Consider the following 27,669-nt stretch of genomic DNA (forward strand, 5'->3'; position numbering starts at 1 on the left):
ACTAACTTGGAATTGCAGTCACAACCGATTGGACTCTATTTACATGTTAGGAACATTGTGTTTAACACATTATATTAATTTTTTTTTCGCATCTTGAATGGATCTAAAAAGAAGTGAAACCTTGGTGGTCTCCAAATTAGGAATTTATCCCCTGACCTTGCTGACGCCGTCCTCACCTCAGTCAAGCTTGGCCGTGACCCAGGTAAAGCGGCAGTGACGGGTCATGGGCATGAGTGGATGCACAGAGAGCCAGAGACCCTGGCCCTGACCCAGACCTGGGTCTGAAGGCAACAGCCCCGAGAGGGAGTGTGACCCCAAGCCTGCACGTGTCTGTGCGGGCTTGTGGTGCCAGCTGCCCCTAGATGTGAGGTGCTTTAATGTGGAACTTCCAGGGGTTCCCCAGGTTAGAGTCCTCAGGCTGGCCGTGGGCTGCAGGTCTCTGTTTCTAACCCTCTGGAACAGTGCTTTATCCCATCCTTAAGACAAAACTGAATTAAATGAAAACAGAAAACACACTTGCCACATTGACCTCACTGAGCAGACGTGCGCCCAGGGGCGCATGCTCCAGGCTGACACTGTCACACGCACCACCCGCCCCGTGCCCACGGCTACCCTCCCAGCCTCGACAGACAAAGGAATACTGTGGTTGCAAACTCCAAAACTTCCCTGAGAACCTTGTCCATGAGCTTTCACTGGAGACTTTGAGCTGCTCTTCAGATTTCTTTCAAAAAACAAAAATAAATCACTTTGTAATACTTCATGCCCTGCCCTGCACTCGTGTGGGGAGGTTGAGGCCTCCAGCCTGGCAAGTGCAACAAGAAAGACACTGATTTCCAGGCACCCCTGTGGATAAGCCCACCTGAGGCCTCCCTGGGCTGCCAACCAGAAGTCACTGTGAATTGGGACTCCCCACTGTGGGGGCAGAGCAAGGGAGGTAAATGACGGAGCCAAGTTGGGCTGCCCCGGATGTCCCGATTGGCGGGGTGGCTTCTGGAGTGATGGGGTCTAGACCTGGATGCCCCTCACCGCCCGCTTGATGCTCTCCAGGAGGTCCTTGTTCTCGGGGTTCTGGTAGCACTCCTGGTTGGAGTACATGTCTGTGAGGGTGCTCACGTAGGCATCGAAATTCTGCTCACATATTGGCTCCTGGAAAACAGAACCAGGTTAGGAAGCTCCATCCGCACAGTGGGTCCCGTGATTTTTGAAGCCACAGAAGTCTATGGCAGGACATCACACCCATCTCCTCACACCTCCTGGGGTCAGCACTGGCACCGTTGGGCCAAAACAACCCTGAGAATTCTGCTGTGGGTTCGTAAGCTATTCCGGACAGCTGGAGCCACCATGACCAACAGCCTGCGGGGCAGAGCACCTGCCCTTCTGGCAGGACCCTAGACATCGAGGGGTGCCCCACCCTCCTTGGGCTCCCCAGAGTCGGGGGGGGGCGGGGGGAGGGGATCAGCCACAAGCTCACTGGTGTGCCTGCAGGGCCGCATACTGCTTACCATGTGCGGAAGGCGGATGTTGGCGAGACTTTGGATGAGGGCCTGGCTCAGGCCAGACAGCTCCAGAAACAGGGCTTCGTTCTGCTCCTCAATGAGCTTGTTCTCTTCTTCGATGTTCTTCAGGCTCTTCTCCATGGAGGAGATCTGCACCAGACCAAGGTGGGAAATACCTCCTGCCATTGGGGCCCCATGGACCACACCCCATTCTCCTGGGACACACCCAGCATGCTAACTGTGCCACCTCTCTTATCTCTCTGGGTGGGGGTAAAAAGAGGCAGGGATTCTGGTCCCTGGATGGAGGAGGGGGCACAGTGACTGAGGCAGGAGCTGTGTGGGGCCATGGCTTTCTATGCCACATCTATCCTACAGGGGCCGAGAGGAAAACAGACCCCAAAGCTCAAATCCCAGCCCACCACTCGCTGTGCAGTTAACTTTGCCGTGTTTCTTATTCCTTGTCTGTAATGGGAATACTACATCCACTTCGTGGGGTATCTGACTGCCTTCGGATTTTCCCCCCACCAGAAAGACCAACAAAGTGCCTTAATAAAGCTGTGGAAGGCAAGCAGAACAGGCAACTGCATCTCTTTCTGCCACTCCTAGCTGAGTAGAGCCAGTCATGACTCCTCCAGTATGCCCCGAGAGTGACAGTGACAACACGGCTAGCGGCCGTGGGCAGTCCTGCCTACTCTGCACAGCTCAAGCGATCAGGTAAGTCTCAGGGTCAGCATAACCCTACGGTTCACAGCCAGCATGGGGAAGGTGGGAAGCTTGCCTTGGGGACTGATCTGGAGAAGACTTGCTTGGGAGGGCAGCCCCCAACCTGACCGCATCTTAAGGAAGCCTCAGGGCAGAGGCAAGCTCACATGACATGTGTGACACATTACGCTGTCCCAAGGTACAGACAGGTAAGCTGCCTTTTAGGAAGCTATGGATCAGGTAGAATGCTTTCCTCCAATCACATGGCTGGGAAACATCATGCTTCTTCACCTACTTTGAGTAGGAATTAGGGGCCTGCCTTCTCTTTGCTTGAGCCCTTCCACAGAGCACACGACTCAAAACTCTCTCTAGAGGAAAGAGGGCTCTTGGTCCTTCCAAGAATAAAAAGGTGGAAATCAGGGGTGCCTGGTGCCTTGGTGGCTCAGTGGGTTTAGCATCTGGCTCTTGGTTTCGGCTGGGGTCATGATCTCGAGGTTTGTGAGTTCAAGCCCCACACTGGGCCCCATGCTGGCAGTGTGGAGCCTTCTCAGATTCTCTCTCTGACCCTCCCTTCCCCGCTCTCTGTCTCAAATTAATTAAATAAAAACATTTTTAAAAGGTGGAGATCAGCAAAAAAAATGAGAAATCAGGGATGCTGCCCCAAAGGGAGGCAGCAGTGAGGGACGGAGGGTGGCAGTCACACGGTGATGTCTTGGCACCCAGAGATGCCCCAACACTCCTCTGCTCCTACTGCCTAGGAACCTGGGGAGGTGCTGCATGGCAGAATAAAAATCCTTCCTTATCTCCATGGGCTGATGCTATTTTTGTATAGGAGGTCAGCATGAAATCCTGCTTGCCAGTGGAGGAAGGAACAGCGTCACAAGACGTGTGGGGCTCCAGGGTGTCACACAGCAGCCGCTAGGAAGGAGCCTCACCACCTTCCCATCTGTACTTTCTGCCCTCAGATCCTGCAGGGCCCAGTACCTCCTTGTCCCTCTGACCCTCCTGCCATAGGGGACATAACTATGTGTGGCTACTCCTTCTGTGACCAAGGCTCTGCTCCAGCCTCCTACTCAGCAGCTAGGGACAGGGCACTGTCTTCTTTTCAAAATAAGGCCTTCACTGCATTTTTTTCTGATGACAAATGTTCATTTTGGGGAAATCAGAGAGAGATAACAAATACACTTAAAGAAATCTGTAACCCTATCGCATGGCAACAGTGGCTCTTTCTGGGTCAGACTCTTTCTCATACAAATGCATTTATCTCACAACAACGTCACAGAGTTGATTCCTATTATTCTCTCCACTGTACGTCAGTAAGGACGTCAAGATACAGATTGTTAACAGGTTCGCCAGGTCACTAGGCTGATATAGGGCAGTACTATGGTAGAATCAGGCTCCAGCCGGGCCCTCAGAACCCACTTTGTCAGTACTACTCCTACTGACAGGGCCAGCAGCCAAGCCTGATGGCACCACTAGCCCTGATAGGACCCCCGGCATGGGCACCTCAAGACCCCTACTGCTGGATGAACTACCAATGCTGGCAAGTGTGGCTTGTTCTCAGTGTCCCTGAGCACTACATCCACCAGCTCAGCTTGACAGCGAGTTTGATAAGGGGCTCGGTTCTCCTGCCTCACCAAAGAGGAAGCTGAGGACCAGGACCTCTCAGGTTGGGAGGGAGCGGCTTGACACAGAACGGGAGGGAGGGGGTGGATGTACAGGTGGGCGACACCACCCACCTGGGACTGCAGCTGCACCATGGCGGCCTCCATCTCCGAGTTGGACTCGTTCAGATCGCGAATCTCCTGGTTCAGCTGCTTGATCTCTTCATCGTTCTCCAGTACTGCCCCAGAGAGAAACCTTGGTTGTGGCTCTCAACTTTACACCCCGGCCAGCAGGTGGAACTGGGGAGCCCTTCCAAGCAGAGGCAAACTGCCTGGCTTGGTGGGCAGCTCATATCCCACATTTCATGCTGGAAAAGTCAATCTTGGAGACTAGTAGCCATGTGTCTACATTTTCCCCCTGACTCTGGGTCATGGGTAGGAGAATATAAATCTATTTGGCAAGTATTAATTGCCGAGATAAAGATGGAAGTTTTCGAGGTGGTGCTGAATTTCCTCAGCTTCCCTCTTCATTGACACTTCATTAAGCGAGTGAACAACTCCACAAACCCTGAGAACATGGCTTCTGATGCTGCCATCAGGGTACTCTGATGCCAACACTTATCAATTCCCAGGTTAGAGCAAACATGGCCACTTGAGGTCCAGGAGCCCAGACTCGAGGCAACCAGGGATCAAGAGCTGAGGTTGGGAGACCCATCGGCTCAGGTCAGCGGTCTGTCTCCACCATGACCCACTCTAGGAGGGGCTTTGCCTCCCCACCCAATCCCACCAGTACTGCTCACTCACCCAGGTCACAGAGATCACTCGGAGGAACTGCAGGAGGGACACCTTACCATCACTCGTCTTGAACTTCGTGCTGAGAACCTCTTCCCCTGAGACTTTTCCCTTCTTTCCAGCAAATGTTGCTCTGGGACAGCCAGATAAGCTGGAAGCAAAGGTCACACCAAAAACCAGTCCAAGATCACACACCAAGGGCCAGTCTGCGATGACACATCACAATGAAAGCCAAGTCCTTGCTGGCTGGCAGCCTGGTAGGATCCTGGTTTGGAGCTTTCTCATTCATCTCCTCTTGCCCCTACTCCTGGGCTCCAGCTGCCAAGCTGCCAAACTCCTCATTCAGTAGCCCAGGCCTTTCCCAGCTCAGGCCCTAAAGGCTTATCCCCAGATGGCTTGGGGCAAGCTCCTCACCCCCTCCTCAGAGAGGCCTTCCTCACTCCTCCCTGCCACTATTCTCCCCACAGCATGTACCCTCTGGGCCATACTGCATACCTTACTCATTTGTTTGCTTATAGCCTGTCCCCCACCTGGCCCAAATCAACTCGTTCTCTGCTCTGTCTCTGGAGCCTGGCATTTGGTGGACTCTCAGTAAAAGCTTGTGGAATGAATGAGTTAATTAATCTTATAGGTGGAGAGACAGGGCCAGAAAAAAAGAAAAAGAAGGTTTCGGATGGACTGTATGGTGACCCCGGCACCTCAGCCAGTACCTCAGCTGCCTGGCACACAGAGGAATAGATTGGGGAAGGCAAGCCCCCATCCCAGCCCTGGGACAGGTGTTGGGGGCCAAGTGAAAGCTCAGGCAGGGAGGTGTCTTGTCACCATGTCCCTTCCCACAGCAGGCAGACGTGGGCCCAAAATTCAAGGAAGAGGCCCCAGCAGGAGGGGCCAGCTTTTCACGAGAAGCTGGCACCTGTTTGGAGAATGTACACACCAGACTCAGGGCTCCACTCACTCTTGCTGGAGGGACTCCACATGCTCCATGTGGAGCAGCCACATGGGGTGAGGCATGTCACAAACACCATGATCTAATACGAACAGAATTTCTATGGCTTCCCCCAGTCAGCTACCAATCTGGGCCTTGCGTTTTCCTGGAGAAACTATAGGCCACAACTGAGCCGTAATCTGGTCCTTCCTAAAGAGCTTTGCCCACACGCCCAAGGCTAGGGTCCCTATGAAATTCAGGGTGTGCAGGGCAGTTACCTCCGGTGGGTGAGGAAGCTACCGTTGGCATGACCGGAGCCATCACAGCCCGGAGTGGGGCAAGTGGGCCCCTCGTTCTTCAGTGATTTCCAGGAGAACGGTGAGCCATTAAGGGAACCCTCTTTCTGCCTCCGAGCAGCCAGCGGACAGCCAGATGCGCTTCTGTGTGAGGCATATTTGCCGCTGATGTGACCAAGCCCCACACAGCCTGGCACAGGGCACCTGGCACAAAGAGGTCAGAGGTGAGCACAGAGCACTAGAGGGGGAAGGGAGGCCCAGAGCCTCTCCATGCCAGACACCGAGACTGCTGGGGGCTCCTGGATGAACTGCCACTGATGGAGTGATTCCTGAAGCCCCAGGTTCTGACCAGACGTGAAGGCAGCAGGGATCACGTTCCCTTTACAGCCTCACCTGCATGCCTCCTGCATGATTGCAAGGTCAGCAGCTACCTTCTCTCCCCATCCCCCAGGAGCCATGATGCCTCTGTGCCCACGGGTTTCTCTCAGGGGGCTCTAGGTCCACACCTAGACCTTACTGCCACATCACTTCTATATCACCCCAGCAATGTGGAGTGAAGGTGTCGGCTGAAACCATCCAGAGGCCACTCCCTGGGAGACTGTACCAAGCACAGCACCTGGGGGCCTGGGCAGTTACAGAAGTTCACAAGTGCACCCTGAGCCAGGCAGTGTGGGGACAGCAGGGGCCCCATCACCCCATAGCATCCCAGAATGAGGCTGTCATGGCATGATGTCCATGGATGTCCCAGCTTTGCCACATCTGAAATGTGTGTTCTGGAAGGAAGAACATGGGCCAGAGTGCTCATGCAAAAAAGACTCGGTTCAGACATTTGATAGTGACTCCTGCCAAGTTGTTGGAGGAGAGGGAGAGAATCCTCTTGGGAAATAGCAAACGCCCCAGAGACAGGTGAAGTAACTTGAGAAAAAGTTCAGAGCAAGTCTCCCTCATGCTTCCATTGGAATGAATGCACCACAGAAAACCAGCTGATGCAGAGGGCTCTGGGCATCCACTCTTGTGGGCTCTGGGAGGGACCTGGACTAGGAGCCTCCTGTGATGCCTTCTGAGCACTGACGACACTGCAGGATCGTGGTGTCTGAGCTCAGGACCACCTAGGAACCAACAGCTGACTGAGGACAACATCCTCTACCTGCAAGTTCTGTTTTCTCCCCTCCAACAAATGAGACTCATGTAATTTGCCGTCTGTTACCCACGTTTTATAAGCCACAGACCGGGCAAACATACACGGCCCTACAAGGGGATACATGGTCCCAGTTTACAGAGAGGTCCTTGGGGTGGAGAAGTCAGAGGCACAAAGTCTTCAAGAGGTCAAGGGCCGTTCCGGGGCTCCTGCCCCAGCAGGTGAGGGGACAGGGCCTCGCTGCCTAGAAGCTGTTCCCAAGCTCGGACCTCACCTCCAAGGTGGCCACTGCAGACATTTTCCCAGCCTCCATTGCCTGGATCCATCCTCATTTGTCTCCTCTCCTGGTACCTAACCCTCTCTTCCTCACCCCACCCACATGGGCCTCAGGCATGTGGAATGGCTGCTGAACCAGTCCAAGGTCATCTCAGCCATCAGTCCAGTGTGGAGACACTGCCAAGGGCCTAGTAAAGACCCCAGGGGTATGTCTACCCCTTGTACCAGGACACCTCTCTGATGTGGGGTCCCAGGGGACACCTGGGCCAGGTGCTCTGAAAGCACATGTGAGAATCTGACATCACAAGATCAAAAGGCCAAATGAGAGGCAGCCTTTCACAGTTATAAAAACACAATTGAATCTAAACTCTTTTTTCCAACTTTCTTTGTAAAACCCTAACCCTCCTCATCACGGATGACTCCCTGGAATTTATTCGTAGTGAGTATTTCAGATATGAGGGTGGTAACACCACTTTCCTGTCCCTCCACAACCAGTGTCCAAATCTTCAGAGCTGTCGGGTGACCTCACATTAAGGTGTGTGTAGGGTTCCAAGTCCGGCAGCTTCTGTACTTCCCAGGTAAGCCCTGTGCCACCAGGGCACCGGGGTCTCAGGTATATCTCTTTTGTCAGATGCCAGTGTGACTGGGGATAGCACAGCGGGAGGGGGTGGAGGTAGGGCTCTCCACAGGCAACAGGCGTTGAGCTCCTAACCCCTGCACTGGAACATCCACAGACTTTTACGGCCAGTTATTTAGTTTTGGCCAAAGGGATTTACCACAACGTGCTGACATGACTTAATCTCAAATGGTGCAGACACAAGATGTCATAAAGGGAACTCTTCCTCCACCAGCCTCCAAAATCCCATCTAGCCCACACTCACAAAATCCCACCACGCAGCAGGACCTGATGCCCCGGTTAAAGTTTCTGCTGCGGTCTGCATTTGTTTAAAGAGGATAGTCAATTATAAATACAGTTAAAGTTTATGGCTGGGGAGGAGGCCCTATAAAATGGAGGTGCTGAATAGGCGCCCCTCCCACACGCCCCGCCTTGCCATGGAACCATTAGGAACTTCATCCATCCTGTAAATGCTGACCTGCTTCTAAGTCATATTCTCCACTTGGCTGCAAAAATCTTGTTTTTTAAAAAGCAAAGTTGACAGCACAGTAGGAGGAGGAAAACCATTTTTCCCAGTTAATTTGAAAAATGCTGATCTTGATTTTAATCATTTGCAAATGCAGCACAATTCACTTATCATATCCCTGCAGCAGGATCCTTACTAAATCCATAGCAGCTTGCATTTATATGATCACAGGCAAATTCCTGGCTTCTCCGAAGGATAAATACTCTTTATCCATCCTAGCATTTAGTGGGCTGCATTCAGGACACCAATATCCACATATTTTGTGTTTTTGATTTAGCATTCATTATAGTTTCATTGTAAAAAATAAAATAAACAAGCCACAGCTTTTTACCATCAAACAGCTGCCGGGGCCAGCCCCTTTGAAGGGTGTGATGCTGGTCAATCAGACCTCTCCTCCTGTGGCCGAGCAGATGTTTGGGCACGGCTGGGGAGATCTCCGAGCGGGAGCTCCGAGGAGGAGCAACTTGCCCGGGCTGCTGCCCTCTGTAGGGCGAGCATCCAGTTGTCACTGGCCCAAAGGCAACACGCAATCAGGGCAGATCTGCTTCCTGCGGACCTGCCTGGCTATGACCTGGCCAAGCCAGCTCCAAGCCCCTGTGCCTCAATACAGCCGGAAGCATTCCCTTCTAGTCCTCAACTGGCAAGGGGACCCACTGCCTGCCTTGTCCGACGTTGGCTTTGAAAGTCCTGAGCAAATCAAACGGTGGGTCACTCTGTTAGCTGTACCTGCAAGTGGGGGGTTCAGGTGGCAAGTTCCTTTCTGGAAGGATAAGCTTACAATGATACAGGCCCTCACAAGGTCAGAGTTCACACACAATCCCCCTGATGACATGTTAGGGACCCCCAGTGAGACAGTCAGGAGAGGGTTTCAGGGACTTCAGTCACATAAGGCCCAGGATGTCCTCTCTCCTCCCAACAGCAGTGTCGAGGTCCCAGTCAGGGTGACCCTCCTGGGTTCACTCTTTCCACACCAGCTCCCTGCAAAAGTGTGTGAGTGTGCAGACCCACACAACTCGAAGACTGATCATCTTTCTAACCATCCTCTCCTTGTCTACTCCTACACCTGACCTTCCCCATCAGACCGCATTTGTGCAGGTTGCCATACCCACGAGCACCCTGTGGGGCTGCTCCATGCCCGGAGCCTACGTCCCGGTGTACCCCCAAGGTGCATGGGCGGCAGGGCTCTTTGCCTCTCCTGGCCCCATCAAACACCCCTAGATCTAAGAAGCCTGGACAGAAGCCCACTGTGTGTGCCCTCGATACCAACGCACATGGCTCACAGCTTCGTAAGTATCCACATGCACAGTAGGAGAACTCTGTAAAAATGGCCATTGTCACTGACCAGCTGTATTAATTGAAAAAGGAGTCTAGAAGGAGCTTTTTAAAATCATAACATACAGGAAAATCCCAGTTCTGCAAAGCAACCAAGAGGGTCAGCAAGACCCCAACTTACTTCATCAACTCAGGGTCTTCCTTGTCATCCTTTGTGGGGGTCACCCTGGCTCCACTTTTCTTGGCACGAGGGCAGCCTGACAAGCTAGTTTCGAAAGAGGGAAAAAAGCCACCATCATCCCAGAACAGCAACGTCTCGCACACATCTGGCCCACCCCTCCCCTCCAGCTTTGTGATCAGCAGCCCCAGGGGATCCCAAGGAAACTTCTGTCATGGAGCATTTGACTGGGCAGTAGGGCTATGACAGGAAGTGGTACCATGAGCCCCTCGTTCTGGTTGCTAAGAACAACATGGCACATCAGTTCAGACCACAGAGATGAAACAGGCTGTCGTTACCAGCAACATTAATGTCTTATCTGGAGCATTGCAACTTCATCTGAGGAAGAGACCCACCCCACCCTATCCAGCCTGGCACCCCAGGCCACGGCAGGCTCACCTTCGGTGTGATGCATAGTTCCCTGTTATGTGGCCAGAGCCGTCACAGCCGGGTGTGGGGCACCTGTGGAGGACAGCGGAGCTGGAACCAGAGCCAGTGAAGATATTTGACCACAAAAGGACCCCCTCTGTGCTCAGCCCCGATGTGGGCCCACTCGCCTCCCTAGCACCAGTCTCACAAACAGCGTGAGCGTCCTGGCTAGCCTGCTGCCAAGACATCCGGCCTCCAGAACTTTGCCACTCCATCTCCCCGGGGGTCCAGAGGGCCCAAGACGAGAGCAAATCTCCACTGCAGGAATGATAGGCTCCTGTTTTGGCCTTCTGCGGGCTTCTAGGCTGGACTTAAAGGTTCCAGATCACACATAGACCTTGAAACAGTGTCCAGAAAGGCAAACCTAACACTTAAGATGGGTTCTTCTTCCTTGACATGGCTAGGAGGAAGAAGAGTTGTTCTCTGGGAGGGTCACCACCATCTGAGCAAAGGAACAGATATTTACTGACCATCCATGACACACCATCCATAGCACTGGGCACCTAGAGGTGTAATTCCCAGTGAGTGCAGAATTTGCATAACCAGAGGCTTTTCAGGGGTGGTGGGCACTAGCCCAGGGTAAGGATGGGGAACACAAAAACCCAACTTGATGCAACCAAAACGTTTGACAAACATGTCACATAGAAGGTAAAAATTCCACTTTAGTATACAAGTATGGGTTTCCTCAAATTGTTTTTCCCTGGATGTCCATGGAGGAAAAATGTCAGCGTGGGGAGGCATGCCTGACTCTGCAGGTGGGTCCGCAGAACCCTCTGGAGCAGGTCTCCAGCTTTGCACCTTGGTACGTATGAGGGCGCAGCTCCGACCCAGTAGGAGCAGACAGGACCTGAGGGCTTACATCTGGAAAGCCTGTTACTCACAGAATACTTATCTGCTGTTTCTAGTTTCATCCTCACACAGAGGAAAAACCATGGACGCTGAGGTTGTTTCTCAATATAAAAGTGACCCCAAGAGGGTTCTGGGGACTCGCATCAGCTGGAATGGGACATAGGTCTCTGCCTCTCCATCAACAGAGTTCTCTGAGACACTCAGTCCCTGTACTGTGCCCAAGGCCCTTTCTCAACATCCTCTTCTTCGGCAGCATCTGGTGTTTAGAGCAAGACAGAGGAAGCCACCACAGCCAAAGGATCCCCACAGCTTTGGGCTGCCGCCCAGACCTCACAGGCCAACACTGCCTGTTCCGCATCAGAGGAAGCTCAAAGAGTCATGGCAACATGGAGGAATTCAATTCCCATCCGACCCGCTCCTTCTCCTGTCCCTTGGACTTTCTCAAGGCACCCTCCTCATCCCTGCCCTGTGAGCCACACGTGGGATGCCTCCCTGGCCTGTCAACAGGCCAGCCAGTCAAATCACCCTTTTGTGGGATTTAAGGGTAACTCAAACCCTGTTGAGGTTATGATGGCTCCTGATCCAGGCATGTGTGGTCACATACCAACCCACACACATCTAGGTCCAGGAAGTTTTTGCATTTTCATAGAAACCACACACCACCTCCATCTACGTGGGCTTCATCCTTTCAGACAAACCCCAAACTGGTGCGCCTCTCCTGCGGGGATGCTTTGTGTCTCTGCATCATCCTAGGTCTCAGGGTGTGAGCTGCTGGGGTTGGCCCCTGGCCGTGGGCACCAAGTCCCTCAGGCACATCAGGGTATGCTTCGCACAACTGTCTGCTGAGGCCAAGGCCCCTTTGATGCCCTGCTGCCCCCTCCTCAGCTCAGAGTGCCATGCTGAGCACTCTCATAGCCTGCTGAAGCTGGAGCCCCACTCCTGCCCTCCGGAAGGCTAAGTGCAGAGCGTGAGGATGGTGTTTCTCCTTCCTGAGTTTGCAGCCGTTCAGGTGGCTCCCTGGGGCTCTGCTTCTTCTCAACTCCGGGGAAACGTGGCAGAACTCAGACTCAGTGCTACAGTGCTGGCCAGGGTGGCATGGCTCCACAGCAGCCCTGGGCCTCGATGCCCATGAGTGCAGGTCCATACTGTGGTACGACCCCCAGTGGCACCTGTGAGTTAGGCTGGCAAGGGAGAGCATGCACGTGGGGGTGGTCCCTGCCAGGCCCCAGCACACGTGGACCTGGCGTTCCCAAGGGTCCCACTGAGGCACACCGTCTCCAGGCATGTGGGGCCACCTGCACTCCTTGCTGAGCCCTGATTCAATGGGTGTTCCCAAAGGCCATATTCAGTAGAGGATGAGGTTCATGTGACTGGAGAAGAAGGTATCCGTGCTAGGCGCCGACACTGTCAACCACTCTTGTGCCCTTGAGGACCCACAGGGTCAGTGGCAGGAACCCTCCCAACCATCTGCTTCTGAGTACGTTGTCTGGGTAAGAAGAAGAGTCCTGTGTCTAAGAGATTCACTACATCTTGGTGGCACACACCAGGTCTCGCCTCTGAGCCCCTTCCCTGACCCATGGCATGGGGGGAGGGGCTGTCCTCCACCTTGTCACACACCTTATAGGGTGTGTGGCTGCACCCCAACTCCACACACACAGAGTAAACTGAATGGTCCAGGGCAGCTGTGTCCCCTGCCCCTGACCATAGTCAGGAGCTGGGAGGAGCAGAGGAGCAAATGCCCCTGAGGTTGGATTAAAACACAGAAAACACATCATCCGAGACTGTTGCTGCACCCAGTTATTGACAAGGAGGCCACCAAAAGAGCCTTGTTTGGAAGGCAGTGATACAGATGTCTGTGCCCCTCTGGGGACAGATCGCCTTCATCCATCACTGCCACATGGCTGGTCAGGAGCAGCTTCTCCAAGATGCCCATGGGACAAGAGAAGGGAGGAGGGAGTGGAAAGCGCCAGCACACCAGGAACACTGTGGAGCCCTGCCCACATCCACCCCAAGCCCACGCTGTGGCCTGAGAGGGCAAAGAGTGGACTCCCACGCAGAGACCTCTGGGACCAGAGACAAGCTTGGGGGGAGTCAGGGTACCTCGGCCACCTTCCCAGACCTTGCTGAGGCTGATGGGTGACTTGTTTTCACACAAGGAAAGCTTTCTGTTGCTATTTTTAAACAAGTTCAGGTTAAAGTTCCTTATAGGCTCTTAGTCTTAGAAGAGTGCTAACCCTCCCAGGTGGCCATGTTTCCAGGCCAGACCAGGCCCACGTTGTCCCCAAGCACCCGCTCTGCAGGAAGAAAGGTCCACTGTGCACATATGTGTTCATACCTAGAACTCTAAAGTCATTCAGGCCTTCGAGCTGGAAAACCATGAAAACTAATCACAGTTAAAAAGCAAGTCGAATTGGGAAAGGAAACAGGAAAAAGGGAACATGGGAAAGGTGGAAAAGAGGAAGGAAAGGAGGGGGGGAGTGGAGGGAAGAGGGTCCTGAGCCTGCAGGGCTGACAGATTTCTGGGGCTGGACACGGTGAGTGGATGAGTACCTATGCAAATCTGCCATGATGAGCTGAGCCTCAGAAAGTGTTTACATTAAAGCTGTTAACTCTTAGAAGGACAGTTCTGGTAGTGAACCCTGCCCAGAACAGAGAGCCCCATTGGTAACAATGGGGAAATGGCACGCTTATGGCTTCTGGGACCAAATAGGCCTCCCAGAGTGACAAAGAGGAGACTGGCAGGATAGGGACATTCTATAGATCTAGAGCTTTCTGCCCTGTTTCTAAATCAGCTCAGGCCCCTTGGAAGCTTTTGGCAATAACAGCTCCTCGTCTTAGAGTCTCTAGGGCCCTAGCTCCTATCTGGCCCCAGAACAGAATGAGCCTAGATTCGGGGCCCCTCAATATGGAGGCCCAAGGGAGGAATGACCACCCCTGGAGAGGGAGTGACCCTAGAGGACAAGAGTAGGACTTCCTTTCTGAGCCCTTGCTCAGCCTGAGAGCCCAGGATCAGCACTGCATGGCGCACGGTCACAGTGGCTGCAATGCCACAGCTCAACTGAATGCATAAAAATCAAAGGCAGTGGCAGTCCCCAACTCCAGCCCCAAGAGGACACTGATACCTGGGAAACCTCTGGGTGCTTGCATCGCATGTAAGCAGGGCTGTCAAGCAGGCTAGACGGTGCCTGTGTGTTAGGGGCAGGGAGGAGAAGCAGAAAGAGGGGGTGCTCAGCAAAGAGACGGGATGAGCATGGAGAGGCATTACTGGGAGGGTCACCAGGGGCCAAGACAGAAGCAGCTGCAGGGCACTAGGAGAAGGGAAGGGCAAAGCGTTTTCTCTTCCATCATCATCATCATCAGCTCCTTTAGCAAGAGCTGCGCAGCCTGGACCTGCTGAGCCATAGCAAGACTTAGGAGCCAAGGCCAGCTCTGGACTTCTCCCAAATCTCAAGGGCAGTGAGAAAAGCAGTCCCAGACAGCCCTGTACAGAGTCCTCAGGAGAGGGAGAGACGGGCTAGGTCACCAGGAGCCAGAGGCGGGTCCTACTCCCTTCAAGGCCCTCCAGCCCTCGGTCCGCAGAGCAGCTAGCAGGGCCAAGGGCAGCACAGGAGCCTGCAGCAAGGGACAGGCGGACAGCAGCACTCAGAGCGGAGAGACACAGGCAGCAGCAGCAGGAGCCCCAGGCAAGCAAGTCGGCCCCTCCATGGCCGGTCTCTCTGCCCTATCCCACTGGGAGGGGCTCCCCTGGGGCTGGAGCCCTGGAGAAGGCCGACTTTGGCTGGAGCCTCACGGAAGGAGAGAGCAGAGCAAGGGAGCCGCCCAAGAGATGGGTGGCCAGGAGGGCAGACATACTTGAGGTCAGCAGAATGGGCAGCCATGAGGTTTCTGAGGCTCTTGTCAGCAAGAGGGCAACCAGAGAGGCTGAAAGAGAAGAGATGGGACATCGGGGTGAGCCAGAGGGGGAGCAGAGGAGGAGAGGGGAAGACCCACCACGCAGCACCCAGGCCAGGCTGGACCCGAGCAGGGACAAACCTGCGGTGAGAGGCATAGTTCCCGGTGATGTGGCCGCTGCCGTCACAGCCAGGGGTGGGGCAGCTGAACAAAGGAAACAGAGCGTCAGAACAGAGAGCACGGCACACCTGCCAGGCCAGCCCCCCCGAGCAGAGCCTCCGCAGGAGAGCCATAAACACTCGCTCTCGACTCACCCCCTCAGCCCTCAGAGCACAGCCCTCATCGCCAGACTGCAACTTCCCCCCACACAGCTTAACTCAAGGAGGAAAAATGAACCAAATGAAAGCTCCGCGTGAAGCTAGGATGCCTCTCGAGCACATGCACGCTGCATGCACGCACGTCTGCACCCGTGAACATGTAGGCAGGGAGTTCCTTCCCTGAGGGCGTGACCCCAGAGCAGAGCCTGGGAAGAGCCAGCTACCTGGTAGGAGGAAGCTGGTTTGGTTCACAGCAAGAGCAGGACCCCCGGGAACAAACTGAGCATGGGTGAGAGCCAGAGCACCCATGGTGCAGGCGCCAGGTCCCACCTCCCACAGTCCTCTAGGACGAGTAGCTCTCAGCGTGGGGTGACCGGAAGGCTGCGGGGTGGCATCCAACCAGGGGATGACTCGTATCTACTAGCAGCTTCCCCACTCTGTAACAGTGTCTGCTCGAACCCCATGGGGACTAGCTCAAAGGGCCTGGATGGGCTGCCAGAGCTGAGGGCACCGTGTCTCAGAGCAGAGTACACATCAGGCCTGGGCACTGTAAGCCAGGGCAGAGAGCTGGGGCTCAGGAGAGGGTCAGCTTCCCTCAGCCGCCCTGCTCTGTGGGCCAGAACAGAGGCTCTTCCTTGCTCTTAATCACTTTAGAATACTGTGTTAGATTCCAGCACCGTGCAGAGAAGACAGGAAGCCTGTCAGCTGTTGCCTGGCTCAAGAGGGTTGCAGAGCAGGACGCCCAATGCCCAGCAAGGCAGTCTGGCCAGGAGGACGGTCAGAGCTAGGCCAGGGCAGGGACAGGGTCCAGGACTGAGCGGACCTGGTCACTGGGGGCTCAGACCAGGACATGTTTTTTTCCCAGACTATAGAGGTTCTCAAGGAGCCCTCTTAGCCCAGATGGGGACTTACGTGAGCAGCTCCTTCTTTATGTCCTTGGAGAGAAACTTCATCTTAAAGTTGGTCAGGGTAACTTCCCCAGGATACTTGCGCTCCTCGAAACTCTCTTCCGACACTTCCTGGTCATCTGCTTCAGAAGAAGCAAAAGAATGGGCTGCTGGCTCTGACTGCAAAAAACCAGCAGGGAGATGTTTTAACCGGCTGGCGGGGGGCCGGGTGCCCGACCGGGGGCTGAGAGAGAGGGACCCTTCAGAACAGTGTTCACAGAGACATTTTCTGGTTTTTCCTACCATCTGGATGAGGGAGGAAGACTTAACCCCCAAAACCCACGAGACAGTACCCCTGAGGAGCTACTGTGTTCCCCCACCTCAGCAAGAGCTCCTAAGCTGCCCCAGGAATGAGGAGGCCTGCCTGCTGCCCAGTGTGGTGGGCTCTGACACCTTCCCATGGCCTCAGGCATGTGGGTCTCCTCCACCTAACTGCCACTGGGCCACCTTCTGTATATAAGAACCTACACAAAATGCAGTTCTTTCAGTGCTCACTAGACAGTAGGCACTCAACAAGTGTTTGTTGAAATGCTATGATGATGAGATAGCACAATGAGAACAATCACATAAAAATGTGATAAAAATAGGGGCGCCTGGGTGGCTCAGTCGGTTAAGCGTCCGACTTCAGCTCAGGTCATGATCTCATGCTTCGTGGGTTCGAGCCCCACATCGGGCTCTGTGCTGACAGCTCTGTCTCCACAGACATGGAGATTCCATGTCTCCCTCTCTCTCTGACCCTCTCCTGCTCATGCTGTCTCTCTGTGTGTCTCTCTCTGTCTCTCTCTCTCTCAGAAATAAATTTTTTAAAAAATTTTTTTAAATGTGATAAAAATAGTCAGTGACCTTGTGACCCCCTAGCCCTATGCCTCCCCACCCAGCATGACACCCTGACCACAGCAGGCAGTTCATAAAGCTCCAGTTCTATGTCTGGAGGTGTTCAGTAACCACCAGAGGGCAGGGTACTATGGACAAAGGGGTGAACAAGGGCAATCCCCATCCACAAGAGTGGAGAAGGTCAACACCGGCAAGTGGGCCTATATCAGAGACAGTTAACCAGTGTGATAGTTCATGGTCCCAAATCCCAAATGCTGGCACTTGTGTGTCCCAGGCAAGTTGTTTAACCTCTTGGGGCCTGGATGCTATACCTTTATGTATTTATTTTTTTAAGTTTACTTATTTATTTTGAGAGAGAAAGTACAGGCAGGTGAGGGGCAGAGAGGAGAGACAGAACCCTAAGCAGGGTTCCATGCCATCAGCACAGAGCCCGACACGGGGCACAAACCCACAAAATGCGAGACCATGACCCAAGCCAAGATTCAGGCCCAGGCCAAGAGTCAGATGCCCAACCGACAGAGCCAGCCAGGTGCCCCTAGATGCTACACTTGTAAACTTGAGGTAACAGCAGACCCTTACAGGATTTCTGGGGAGTGGAGCCCCGCATAGTGAAGGCTCTCAATACCTGATAATGAATCTTGTCAATGTGGTGGGTGTTGCTATTACTGCTGTGGATACTATTATTGGACAAGGTGCAGACAAAGTGGCTCATTCCCCTGAGCAAGTCTGACTTAAGGTGGGTCTTCAGGAAGAAAAAAAAAGAAAAAAAAAAAAGGCAACTTCCCAGAAATACGGGGAGGAGACTGTTCCAGAGCAGGGAGAGCATCCCAGAGCCCCATGGATACTGTCCTGGCTGCAGCCCAGGGCGTTGGGTCCCAACACCGTCCCATGGCCTCGGGCATGTGGGTCACCTCCACCTGGGATGGGAGGTGAGACTGAGTACGGGTGCAGCCTTATGTAGGACGGATCAAGGAGCCTTGGGCAGAGCTGGAAGGAGAGTCTGAGTTGGGAGCCCAGGGCCATAGTAGAGGGACCAGGAAGGCCTGATGCAGAAGGCCTTTCTGGGGGTGACCCTCCTGTGCTCAGGAAAGGGGACTGGAGGAGAAGAAGGGTCTAGGAGTGAGCCGAGGCTCCGGGTTGGAGAGTGACTGTGGGGTGGAATGTGGGGACCGGCTTGAGTGGGCGGCGACCTCAGGACTCCTGAGACTGATGACATGAATCCTGGGGTGCTCAGAGGGTATGTGAAAGGAGAAGGGGAAGGGCAAGGCAGCCAAGGATGTAGCCTGAATGGAGATCATGGACAGGTGCAGGGAGGGGCCAAGGGAGGGACTACAGTCACCGGGAAGGGCGGGGAGCAGCTTAGACCTGGGGGCAGGACTGGAACAAGAAAAGAGCAGACCACTCATGGCCTCTAAATAGAAAGACCCCACCTGGCCTCATACTGGGCTCCCACCCACCAGAGAGAAAACCTCCCATACAGTTCAGCCCCCTCCACTCAGGGCTCAGTCTGAGAGGTGCCCTCTTCCGGGGCCTGACACCAAGTTATAGCCACATGACTGAGCCAAGTGACCTCAGCCTGGGGTCCAGTCTACTCCTCTGCAAAGTAGGGGTACATGTGAAGTGTGTAGCGGGAGCCTGGCTCACTGGGGGGACTGAACTGCAAGGGTGGTGGCTTCCCAGAGAGGAATCCTAGTCGCCCACCTCCTCCTCCACAGAGACCTGCCCCCCAGCCCTTCTAGGGTTGGTGGGGAGCTTTCAGGGATGGGAAGGGAGAATAGAAGGCGTCTACAGGCCTGCCCACACCGTGCAGAGGCTGCCTGGAGTCTGCACCACCCTCACAGCTGGGCCTTGCTACTCAGGATGCACACGTCTTTGAGGAAAAGCCTTCAAACAGCCCCACTCTCAAGAGGGTAGAATGACTGGAAAAGAATGTTTCACTGTCCCCAGACTGCATCTCCGACACAGACCCCTGGCTTCTTGCTCTTTACCAGGTGGTGCTGGTCTTGAGACTCAGGCCACTGCCCGCCACAGGGGCTCCCAGGGCCAGGAGCTTTCTCCTGCTTCTGTCCAAGGAGCCAGGTGGCCAGAGTGTCCTGTGGATGGTGAAGAGGGACTGCTGCCAGAATTCAGGGTGTCCCTGTGTGGACAGCAGGTTGGGGGGAGACCACAAAACCAAAGAATTTGGAGCCATTCCCAAATATCTCCCATGGGATATGAAAGATGCCCTTCTCTTCCTCATGCTTTCCCGGGGCCCACAATGGGGCTGATCTCCATGTCCATGGAAGTGAGAAGGCCACTTCTCTCTTGGATGGGACAAGACCATGATATCATGGCTCAAGGGTGAAAAATTCTCTAGGAGGGCAGGCCGAGTCCTCGCTTCCTAAGAGGTGGCAAGGCGCCATGTGGGCAGCGGCAGGACTCTGGAAGCTCTCCCTGGAGAAGCAAGCACTTTTTCACATCGGCGCTCTCCGGTCCTACACCCACCTCCTCGGGCTCCTCCTCTCGCTGGCGGCTGGGCTTGGTATAGTCCAGAGGCCGATCCCACTCGTCCTGGCGGGGAGCCTGGCTGGACGGGGGCGAAGTCATGGAGCTGCTTGGGGCACCGGTGCTGCTGTGGCGCTGGGAAGCCTCAGGGGACTTCACACCAGGGCTGCTGCTGCTGCTGCTGCTGGGGAAAGCGTTTTCCCGCTTGCGGTGTTTATGCATGCTCAAGTCCAGAGTTCCGTTTTCATCTACCTCAATGTCTGCAGCCTGCAATTGTGAAGGTAAATCTGTGCTAGTGATTTCACCCCTTCCCACATGTGCCTTCTGGTACTTTAAATCAGCATTACAGAACGCCCCGAAGAGTTTCTCTTAGAAGGAAGCAGAGCCAAACAAGAAGAGAAGAACCTCTGGGAAGCAAGAATCTTGACTTGCCACTTCCTGAACTTCACGTGGAGGAGCCTCCACTCTCTCAGGTCTTGCTAACACCACAAAACCAGACACCTGAGATGATCCCACACCGACATGTGCTCAGCACCCAGGCTCGAGGGGAGCAGGAGGAAATACGCACGTGCATAGCCATTCAGTCCTCCTCGGGCACAGCACCCAGAGCTCTCAGAGGGAACCCACCCATCTTACCCCTCCGGTCATCAGGAGCCGTGACCGGGAGGAAGAAAAGTTTCTCAAGTGGACACTGGGGGTCCCTGAGCACATTTTGTGTGTCGGCATGTGGTCCTGACTGTAAATCCAAAAGTCCATCTCTCTCAGACGGAGCTCCTTGTAGGGGACACACCAACCTTGCCGGGCAAGTCCTGTGGCTTCGTGCTGAGGTTCTCAGGCATCTCCCAGCAGCGCGTGGAGAGGTTCAGGATGGCTGTGGCGGCCATGTGTGCAGCCTCGGCATCATGCGCGTAGTCGAAGCCTGCAGAAGAGGATGAAGTGCTGGGGCTGTGCCTGGGGGAAGAGGCCTTTGGGAAAGGTTTGGCTGCAAAAAGGGAACAACACCAGACTGATATAGAACTTGAATGGATGGTGGCCACACAGACATGGGTGGGGGGTTGGGGGGGGCGGGGACTGTGGGGTGGCTGGGAGAGCACAGGACGCAGCTACATGGAAGGGCTTGAGGCAGGACCATTCTTCCCCGTCACGTGTGCCCACAGCACACTCCTACTCGCCCTCTCACAGGGTATTGAAGCGGCTATTTCTGGCTCATTTAAAATTTGGGCAGAAAGAATAAAACCCTCCAAAGACATTCCCGCGTCCCTGATATTTCAAAAACAACTTGTCTATTGGTGAATGCTTACTGAGACAGTAAAGAATTCTGTAAAGAGGGAGAGTGGATGGGAATGTCACTCAAGTAGGAAAATTTTTGTCACAACATCTCAAAAGGCTGATTTTGGTGTACCCATAATACTTCTTTAATAAAGTAACATTATTGTTCAAATAAACATGACAAATGAGGACATAAAATGTTCTCTCTTCTGGTAATTATACAGTAGTCATAAATAACCCTCAAGCATGACATTTCTGATATCACGATATCACCAGTAAATTTCCAGATATATGAAAAGCTCTTTGTGACTGTCTGTTGGTGCCTGTACACAGTGATAGGAAACCCCTAACCCTAACAAGTGGGAAAGGTGTCCATACTGTAGCTGGCAGCTGCATCAGTTACTATTTTCATTATTAACATGATGGCAATGCCTCACTGCTACATTTGAGGGCCAAACACCCACTGCAAGATGCCAGCTCCGATCTCATGGGCACACTGGGGTGCTTTTCCATTTCATATGTGTTTCTAGGGCTAATCGGCTTACAATCCACAGATTAGTATACTGAGTGACCAAACAAACAGGAAGGATTTTTCTCAAAAGTTTGTAGGAATGCATTTTGTTAGTACAAGTATCCACAACACTTGTAGCTAAAACAACACACTGTATCCAGAAAGATGGTCCACATGCAGGAAAGCAAATAGCTTCTGTCAGGAAGCAATTCAGCAGAGCCTGGCTGAATTGTCTGAACCCCTGCAGAGTGGACCACATCAGGGAAGTTATTCTCAAGCCTTTGGACATGCATACCATAGAGGACCTGGGTTTTGTTTCACACATAGTGAAGAGATACGTCAAGTTTGATGGGGGACATGGTGGCAAAAACATGGGCAAGATATAGACCCTGGGAAAGTCACCTGAATGGACACTGAGACAGCTCGGGTCCCCTAAGGGGGAGATTCCCTACATGCTCCTGGCGAAGGGGTCCCTCCTCCCCCATCTCTCAAGCCCTCCCAGGAGCATATCTCCCCTACTTACATTTAAAGGCTTTAGGTGAGGTTTCGCTGGTCTGAATCTTTGGGGCAAGCATGCGTTTGCCGAAAACCTGAGCGTCAAAACTTGCGTAGTCAAAGGTGACCTTGGAGAACTTCTCCAGCTCCTTGGCCAGGTTGGCCCTGGGTGTGGCAGGGGCCACACTGGGCCGGTAGCTTCCATATGGAGGGACTTCAAGCTGCTTCACAAAGCACATGGGCCTGAGGTTCAGGATAGAGGTGCATAACCATGAGGACAGGGCTTGGGGACCCCATGCCCCATCCCACAGCCTAGGCAGGAACCCTTCAGAACCCTTTGTGCACAGAGACCCTCCCCCATATCCCACCACTAAAGGGTGCCTCAGGCCTGATCTGTATGAGGAAAAACTGGAACCTTGCAGAAACAATGGCATGTGCCCTCGCAGACAGCATTAGCCAGAAGAGGGAGGGCCCTAGACTTTGCCCATAACTTAGGAGAGCAGGTTTCAAGCTGCTCTGCTACTAGTGGTATGAGCCCTTGGCAGGCAACCCGACAGGAGCACCCCAGGACAGTGGCCAGCCACCCCTAGACAGAATTCTCCTGGTGGAATAACAGAGTTCCCCAGGGAGGAGATGCCAGGGCATCTAGAGGGACGGGTGTGTTTCTCAGAATCAGGCTCTTCACTGGGCCGGGCTTTAGCCCTCACTACTCTTTGCTTGAAGACAGTTGAGAAGAGCCCTGGAGGGGCTGAGAAGGTTGAGGACAGGAATGAAAAGGCCATTGCAGGCATTCAATTCATCATCCCTGAAGCCCTTGGAAGAGCTCAGAGTTTAAAATGCACAGGAGATAGCATGAAGATACCAGCCCAGAACAGCACAGGAGCGAGGGCGGGAAGACCAGTCAGGTGGAGAATGGCAACCACACAAGGCGTGGACAGGCTTCTGTGCTGTCAGCTGAGAGAGAAGGAAGAGAGAGGGGGAGGCCTGGGAGACCCTTCTGCACCCCCACTCTCTCTTTGCTCCTGACTCTGAACCAAGAAATGACTTCAGTCTGAAAAGAGTGGATCACAGGAAGTAAGAAGGGGTCAATGGTGAGGTCTTCAAGGTGCTGAGTTTTACAAGACCTTGTGTGTGGCCCCAAAACAGGAGCCTGGTGACGGAAAGACCTGCAACCATGAGGAAATCAGCTCTGAGCCAGAACCTTCAAAAAGCAGACACCCTCAAGCATGGGCACATTCTCCTTTCCCAAGGAAGGTGGAAGGGCCTGGCAGCATCTGAAGAAGTTACTGGAGTGTGCTCAGGTACCTCCCGGGAGAAAAAAGAGCCCTAAACTTAACATTGGTACCATTTTTCAATGACTTCCTAAGCCAGGGCTCCATCCCACAGCAAAGACTTAGTGTCTGTGACACCAGCATAGATTTGCAAAGACTCTCCCCACACTCCAGGGTATGACATCCAGAAACATGGCCACACAGAATGAACAGAACCCGAACAGAAGGCTCTTGCATCCTGGTCACAATCATGACCATTGGAGGCTCCTCACCAAAGGCCCAGGGAGGCAAAATGTCACTATCTTTTTCAAACCTCGTGAGATGCTTTTGAAGTCCACAAGATAACATTGTTGTCCACTTTTACAGGCAGACAAATAGAGGTCAGATTTCCTGGGGGCACAGCTACCATGTTAGGAGCCTCTTTCCCCTCGACCCTGGGCTTACTGGGCCTCACCTGCCTGCTGCTGTGGCATGTTACCAGTGACTTAGACTGAGGCAGGAAAGGAATCGAAATAATAAATGGCAGGAAACTGGAAGGAACAGTTATAGGATGGAGGTAAGAAGCCGCTTCCAACCATATCAAAAGCCAACAAGTGGAAAGAGGCCAACTGGAATGCAAGCCTAAAGCCACCCATGGATGGGAGTGCAGGAAGGTGAGGCCCTGGCCCCATCCAGAGACTCTACACATGGGACCCGCAGAGCAGGCCAAGGTGGGCAACCAAGTTCCTCTGGGTGGACCTTTGCCAGGCACACGCCAGGGAAGGAACAGGGTTGGATGGGCCCTGAAAGGAGGGGGCCTCTCTCCAGACCAGGGTCCATGTTGCTGCCCACGTTTGTGACTTCCAGGTATTAGGCTTTTACAGGGTACAGTGGCCCTTGTCCCCCACATTCTCCTTTGGGAGGCAGATATGGAACTGTGGTCTGGTGAACTGAGGAAGGGGAAGAATATGTGAATCCTAGTCTCTCAGAGAAACAGGAAGCAGAGGGTCCACTGAGTGAGGACAGTGGCAGCGGGGTACGCGGCGGGGGGGAATCACCCCAATGGGTAGAGAACTGTGGTCAAGAACAAGTTCCTGAAGCCAAGCTGGCCAGGGGCCAGCGCCAACTCCCCCAGCCAGCAAGTGTAACCTTGGGCAAGTTTCTGAGACTCTGGCCTTACTTGCGGTACCCGCTTCACAGGGTCACATGGCTGGCAGGAGTGCTAAGCAGATGCATTCTGAATGCTCTTTCAGGAGCCCCCTTATTGCTGACACACGTCTGCATGCACACACACAGATGTGCACACATGAACACACAGGTGTGTACACACACACACGCCCACTGCTGCCTCAGAACCCCTGGGACCACAAGGAGGCAATGCTCTGAAGGGCACCCCATGAACCCATCTCTCTCTCTTGGTTTAGGGTCCTCCCTTGGAGTGAAGGACGTATAGGCAAGACAGACAGAAAGAGCAGCTCCTGGTGCTTCTGGACGGCAGTGGCCCTCGGGTGGTGTGGTCCACCCTCTCGAGACAGGATCAGGGTCTCTACAAACAGATCCCTGAGCAATCTCAAGCAGTGAGATCAGATGCCTTTGGGGAGAGTAAGGCAGGGGCGGCCTTGTGGGTGTTTGTGCCGCAGACGAAACACCAGTGAGGGTGGCAGATGTCAGACGCTGCCCTGTGTGTGCCCAGAATCTGTCCTCTGGGAAGTCCTGAGGGCAGCCGAGGGCATCAGCGCACACATGCACACACACACACACACACATGCAAGCATGAACACTCGCACATGTACGCATACACACATGTGCACATGGACCCCCAGAGACACTGGGAAGCCCCGTATAAGCATTTGGGGAGGCAGCCCCTTGAGTGAGTTCTGTGGCTCAATTCACTCACCTGAGGATCCGATCTGAATTGGAGCTATTCTTGGAAGGATCTCCCGCTTGCGGCTGTTGCTTCTCATGGGATTTGGCTAATTTTTCAGCAGCAGCAATGGGGCATCCAGACAAACTAGAGAAAAGGCAAGGAGGTAGCTGAGCACTCCCCTCCAGATCCTGCCTGTCCAAGCCCAGAAGCCCACAGACACCAGTAGAAGCTCAGCGAAGGCTCCTGTCTCTCCAGCTCTGTCCTCGAGCCCTCAGGGTAGCGGCTGCACAGTCATTTTCTGCTGTGGGAAATTCTAAGCAATGATGCACAAAGACAAAGTACATCCTAAAGGCCTTCAGGACTCTGGGCAAAGGCACCTCCTCTGGGCAGGTCTGGGCAATGGGCCTGCTCTCCCCTCACCGCCAACCAGTGCTACACTCGGGATGCCTCTGGCTCAACTTGGGGAAGCCCAGGGGCCCAAGGGCCCCACAACCTGGGTCCTGACCCTAGAGAATATGGACTGTGCCAAGGCCGCACCAGGAGGCCCAGACCTTCCCAGGGAAGCACCCAATCCCTTCTTCCCGGGGAAGCACCCAATCTGAGACGTCAGGGGAGCAACTTCATCTGTCAGAACTGAGATGACCATGGCTGCTGGAGAGGTGACTAGTCACAATAGGGCTCAGGAATGTAGCCTTTTAATGAAGCGACCTCAAAAGCTCTGGCAGCCTTTGCAAGGGCACATCCCATCACAGCCCTGCTGCCCAAGGCGCTCCAGGCAAGGATGGGGGGTGTGGTCACCTCTCATTGTGGAAGACAGCAGACAGCTAAACCCTGAGGGCATCGTGGGAGTCTCACTTCCACCGGGGTCTCAGAACCCACAGTGTAGCCCAGAGCGCGGTCCTGGCCAGCCGAGGCCCACCACGAGCAAGCGCTAGTATGCAGAGGCTTCCCAAATGTCTCACAGCCTCCACCTGGCTTTCACCACAGGCAGCAGGCCTCTCTGAAGAGCACATACCCATCCCTGCAGCCACCCTCTGGTCAATCAGGACCCCACCACAGTGACCACGCCTCTGGGTGCCACGCTGACCCCCCCACACACACACACAGAGCAGAGGCCTGTTCTGACCTTGCACTGGTCCCAGGCTGGGGCTCACACAGCAGGCCCAGCCCACCCCCACCCCCACCACCAGCCCTCACCATTCCCAGCTCAACCCAAGTACCTTCTGTGCGTGTTGCGGTTGCTATTCACGTGGCCTTGGCCTGTACAGCCAGGAGTAGGGCACTTGAGCACATTCTCGTGCATAGCCAAGACTGGAAGAGAACCAGGAAGAGGGAGATGGTGAGCACAGCCAAGGAACACGGAGGAGCCCCACCTGAAGTCTGCAACGTTATAGGAGAGTGGCAGCTTAGAGCAGCAACCCAGGGTGGCTCCCAGGCCGCAGTCCAGTTGAGGCACACTGTGGCCCCTTGACTCTCTTGGCTTCAAAACCTCTGGTTGTTCTGTGATTCACCCTTTGGAATTAATGTTCACAATGACTGCCTCTAGCTTAAAAGTGAGAACAGGCTTCTTCTCCCCGTGGCCTTCAGAGCACAGACGGCTGGCTCTTCCCCAGCTTGCTGACTGCCGTCTCAAGTTCGGTAACCGGGCACACTCCATGTCCCCGGCCACGTAGGACTCAAGTTTGGGCATTTGGATAGTGCCAATCCAAAGGGACAGTGCCATTTTGGGGGCGCTGGGGGTGGGGGGTGGCTATATCATCCAAACACCAGAGATGGCTTGAGCTGTGCACAGCTACTCACTCTCCGGAGGGATCCTGTCCTTGTGGGGGCAACCAGATAGGCTTCGGTGGTGAGGATACAACCCTGTCACGTGGCCAGTACCATCACAGCCTGGTGTTGGACACTTGATCTCGCGCTTCTCAGCTCTAGAGGGATCTAAACACACAAGACACATCAGTTAGAGGGTAGCCAGAAAGCCGAGTGGGGAGGAGGATGGAACAGCCACGACTCTTCATTCCAGCTGTCTAGAGAGGAAAGCAGCCAGACTGCCCAAGAGCCTGAGAGGGACTAGGGGCTGGATAGTTCTGGAGAAACTGGTCCACATCAGCTATCCTCATGGAAAAGCCCAGAAGCTGCCCACACTGTTCCATGTGGTAAGATGTGCAGCATGTAAAGAGGACAGCCCAGGTGGCAGCTGGTGGCCTCTTTCCCTGCTCCTACTGACTTGTGTGAGTCCTGCTCAGGGCAGGGGCCATGCCTCCAAGGGCCCCCATGCCTTGAGGTACAGCCTCTGCACAGAGAGGTGAAAGATGTGACAAGGTCCCTGCCAGGATATGTCCTTTGGATTTGACAAAATGAGGAGGACATAGAAGGTAACTTGCCCAATGCCAAATGACTAATATAAATGACTATGCAGAAACTTAAACTCAAGGTTCAGTTGCTGACCTCATCTAGACTTGCAAGTCCAGAGAGGTCACTGTTGAGTGTGGGGGCCAGAAGGGAACACCTGCCAGGACACAGATGATCCCCAGAGCACAGCCAGTGTCCCAGAAAATTCCTACACGGAGCTGTCCCCCTGGGGAGAATGCAGAAACTACACAGCCACACTCAGAACACCCACACCAGGTGAGGCAGAAACCTGAGCGGGTTCTAAAGTGCAGGACCCC

General features: G+C 54.0%; 1 protein-coding gene across 1 annotated transcript in view; it reads right to left on the reverse strand.

Moving 5' to 3' along the window:
* Positions 1–653: 653 nt before the first annotated feature.
* The window catches only part of MYT1 (myelin transcription factor 1), a 38,487-nt gene continuing 11,471 nt past the window's right edge, over positions 654–27,669 (reverse strand). The window contains exons 7-22 of the mRNA XM_039237030.1: positions 26,804–26,938; positions 26,224–26,314; positions 25,034–25,147; positions 21,915–22,129; positions 20,406–20,530; positions 19,612–19,878; positions 16,259–16,413; positions 15,171–15,233; positions 14,991–15,059; positions 10,260–10,322; positions 9,825–9,908; positions 5,798–6,019; positions 4,654–4,745; positions 3,938–4,041; positions 1,503–1,646; positions 654–1,146 (exon numbers count right to left, since the gene is read on the reverse strand). Coding sequence (XP_039092961.1) covers positions 1,006–1,146; positions 1,503–1,646; positions 3,938–4,041; positions 4,654–4,745; positions 5,798–6,019; positions 9,825–9,908; positions 10,260–10,322; positions 14,991–15,059; positions 15,171–15,233; positions 16,259–16,413; positions 19,612–19,878; positions 20,406–20,530; positions 21,915–22,129; positions 25,034–25,147; positions 26,224–26,314; positions 26,804–26,938 — 2,084 coding nt within the window. The 3' untranslated portion in view covers positions 654–1,005. The remainder of the gene's footprint in view (positions 1,147–1,502; positions 1,647–3,937; positions 4,042–4,653; positions 4,746–5,797; positions 6,020–9,824; positions 9,909–10,259; positions 10,323–14,990; positions 15,060–15,170; positions 15,234–16,258; positions 16,414–19,611; positions 19,879–20,405; positions 20,531–21,914; positions 22,130–25,033; positions 25,148–26,223; positions 26,315–26,803; positions 26,939–27,669) is intronic.

This window comes from Hyaena hyaena, unplaced genomic scaffold (assembly GCF_003009895.1).
Source record: "Hyaena hyaena isolate Hyena2069 unplaced genomic scaffold, ASM300989v1 scaffold_118, whole genome shotgun sequence".
Taxonomy (NCBI): domain Eukaryota; kingdom Metazoa; phylum Chordata; class Mammalia; order Carnivora; family Hyaenidae; genus Hyaena; species Hyaena hyaena.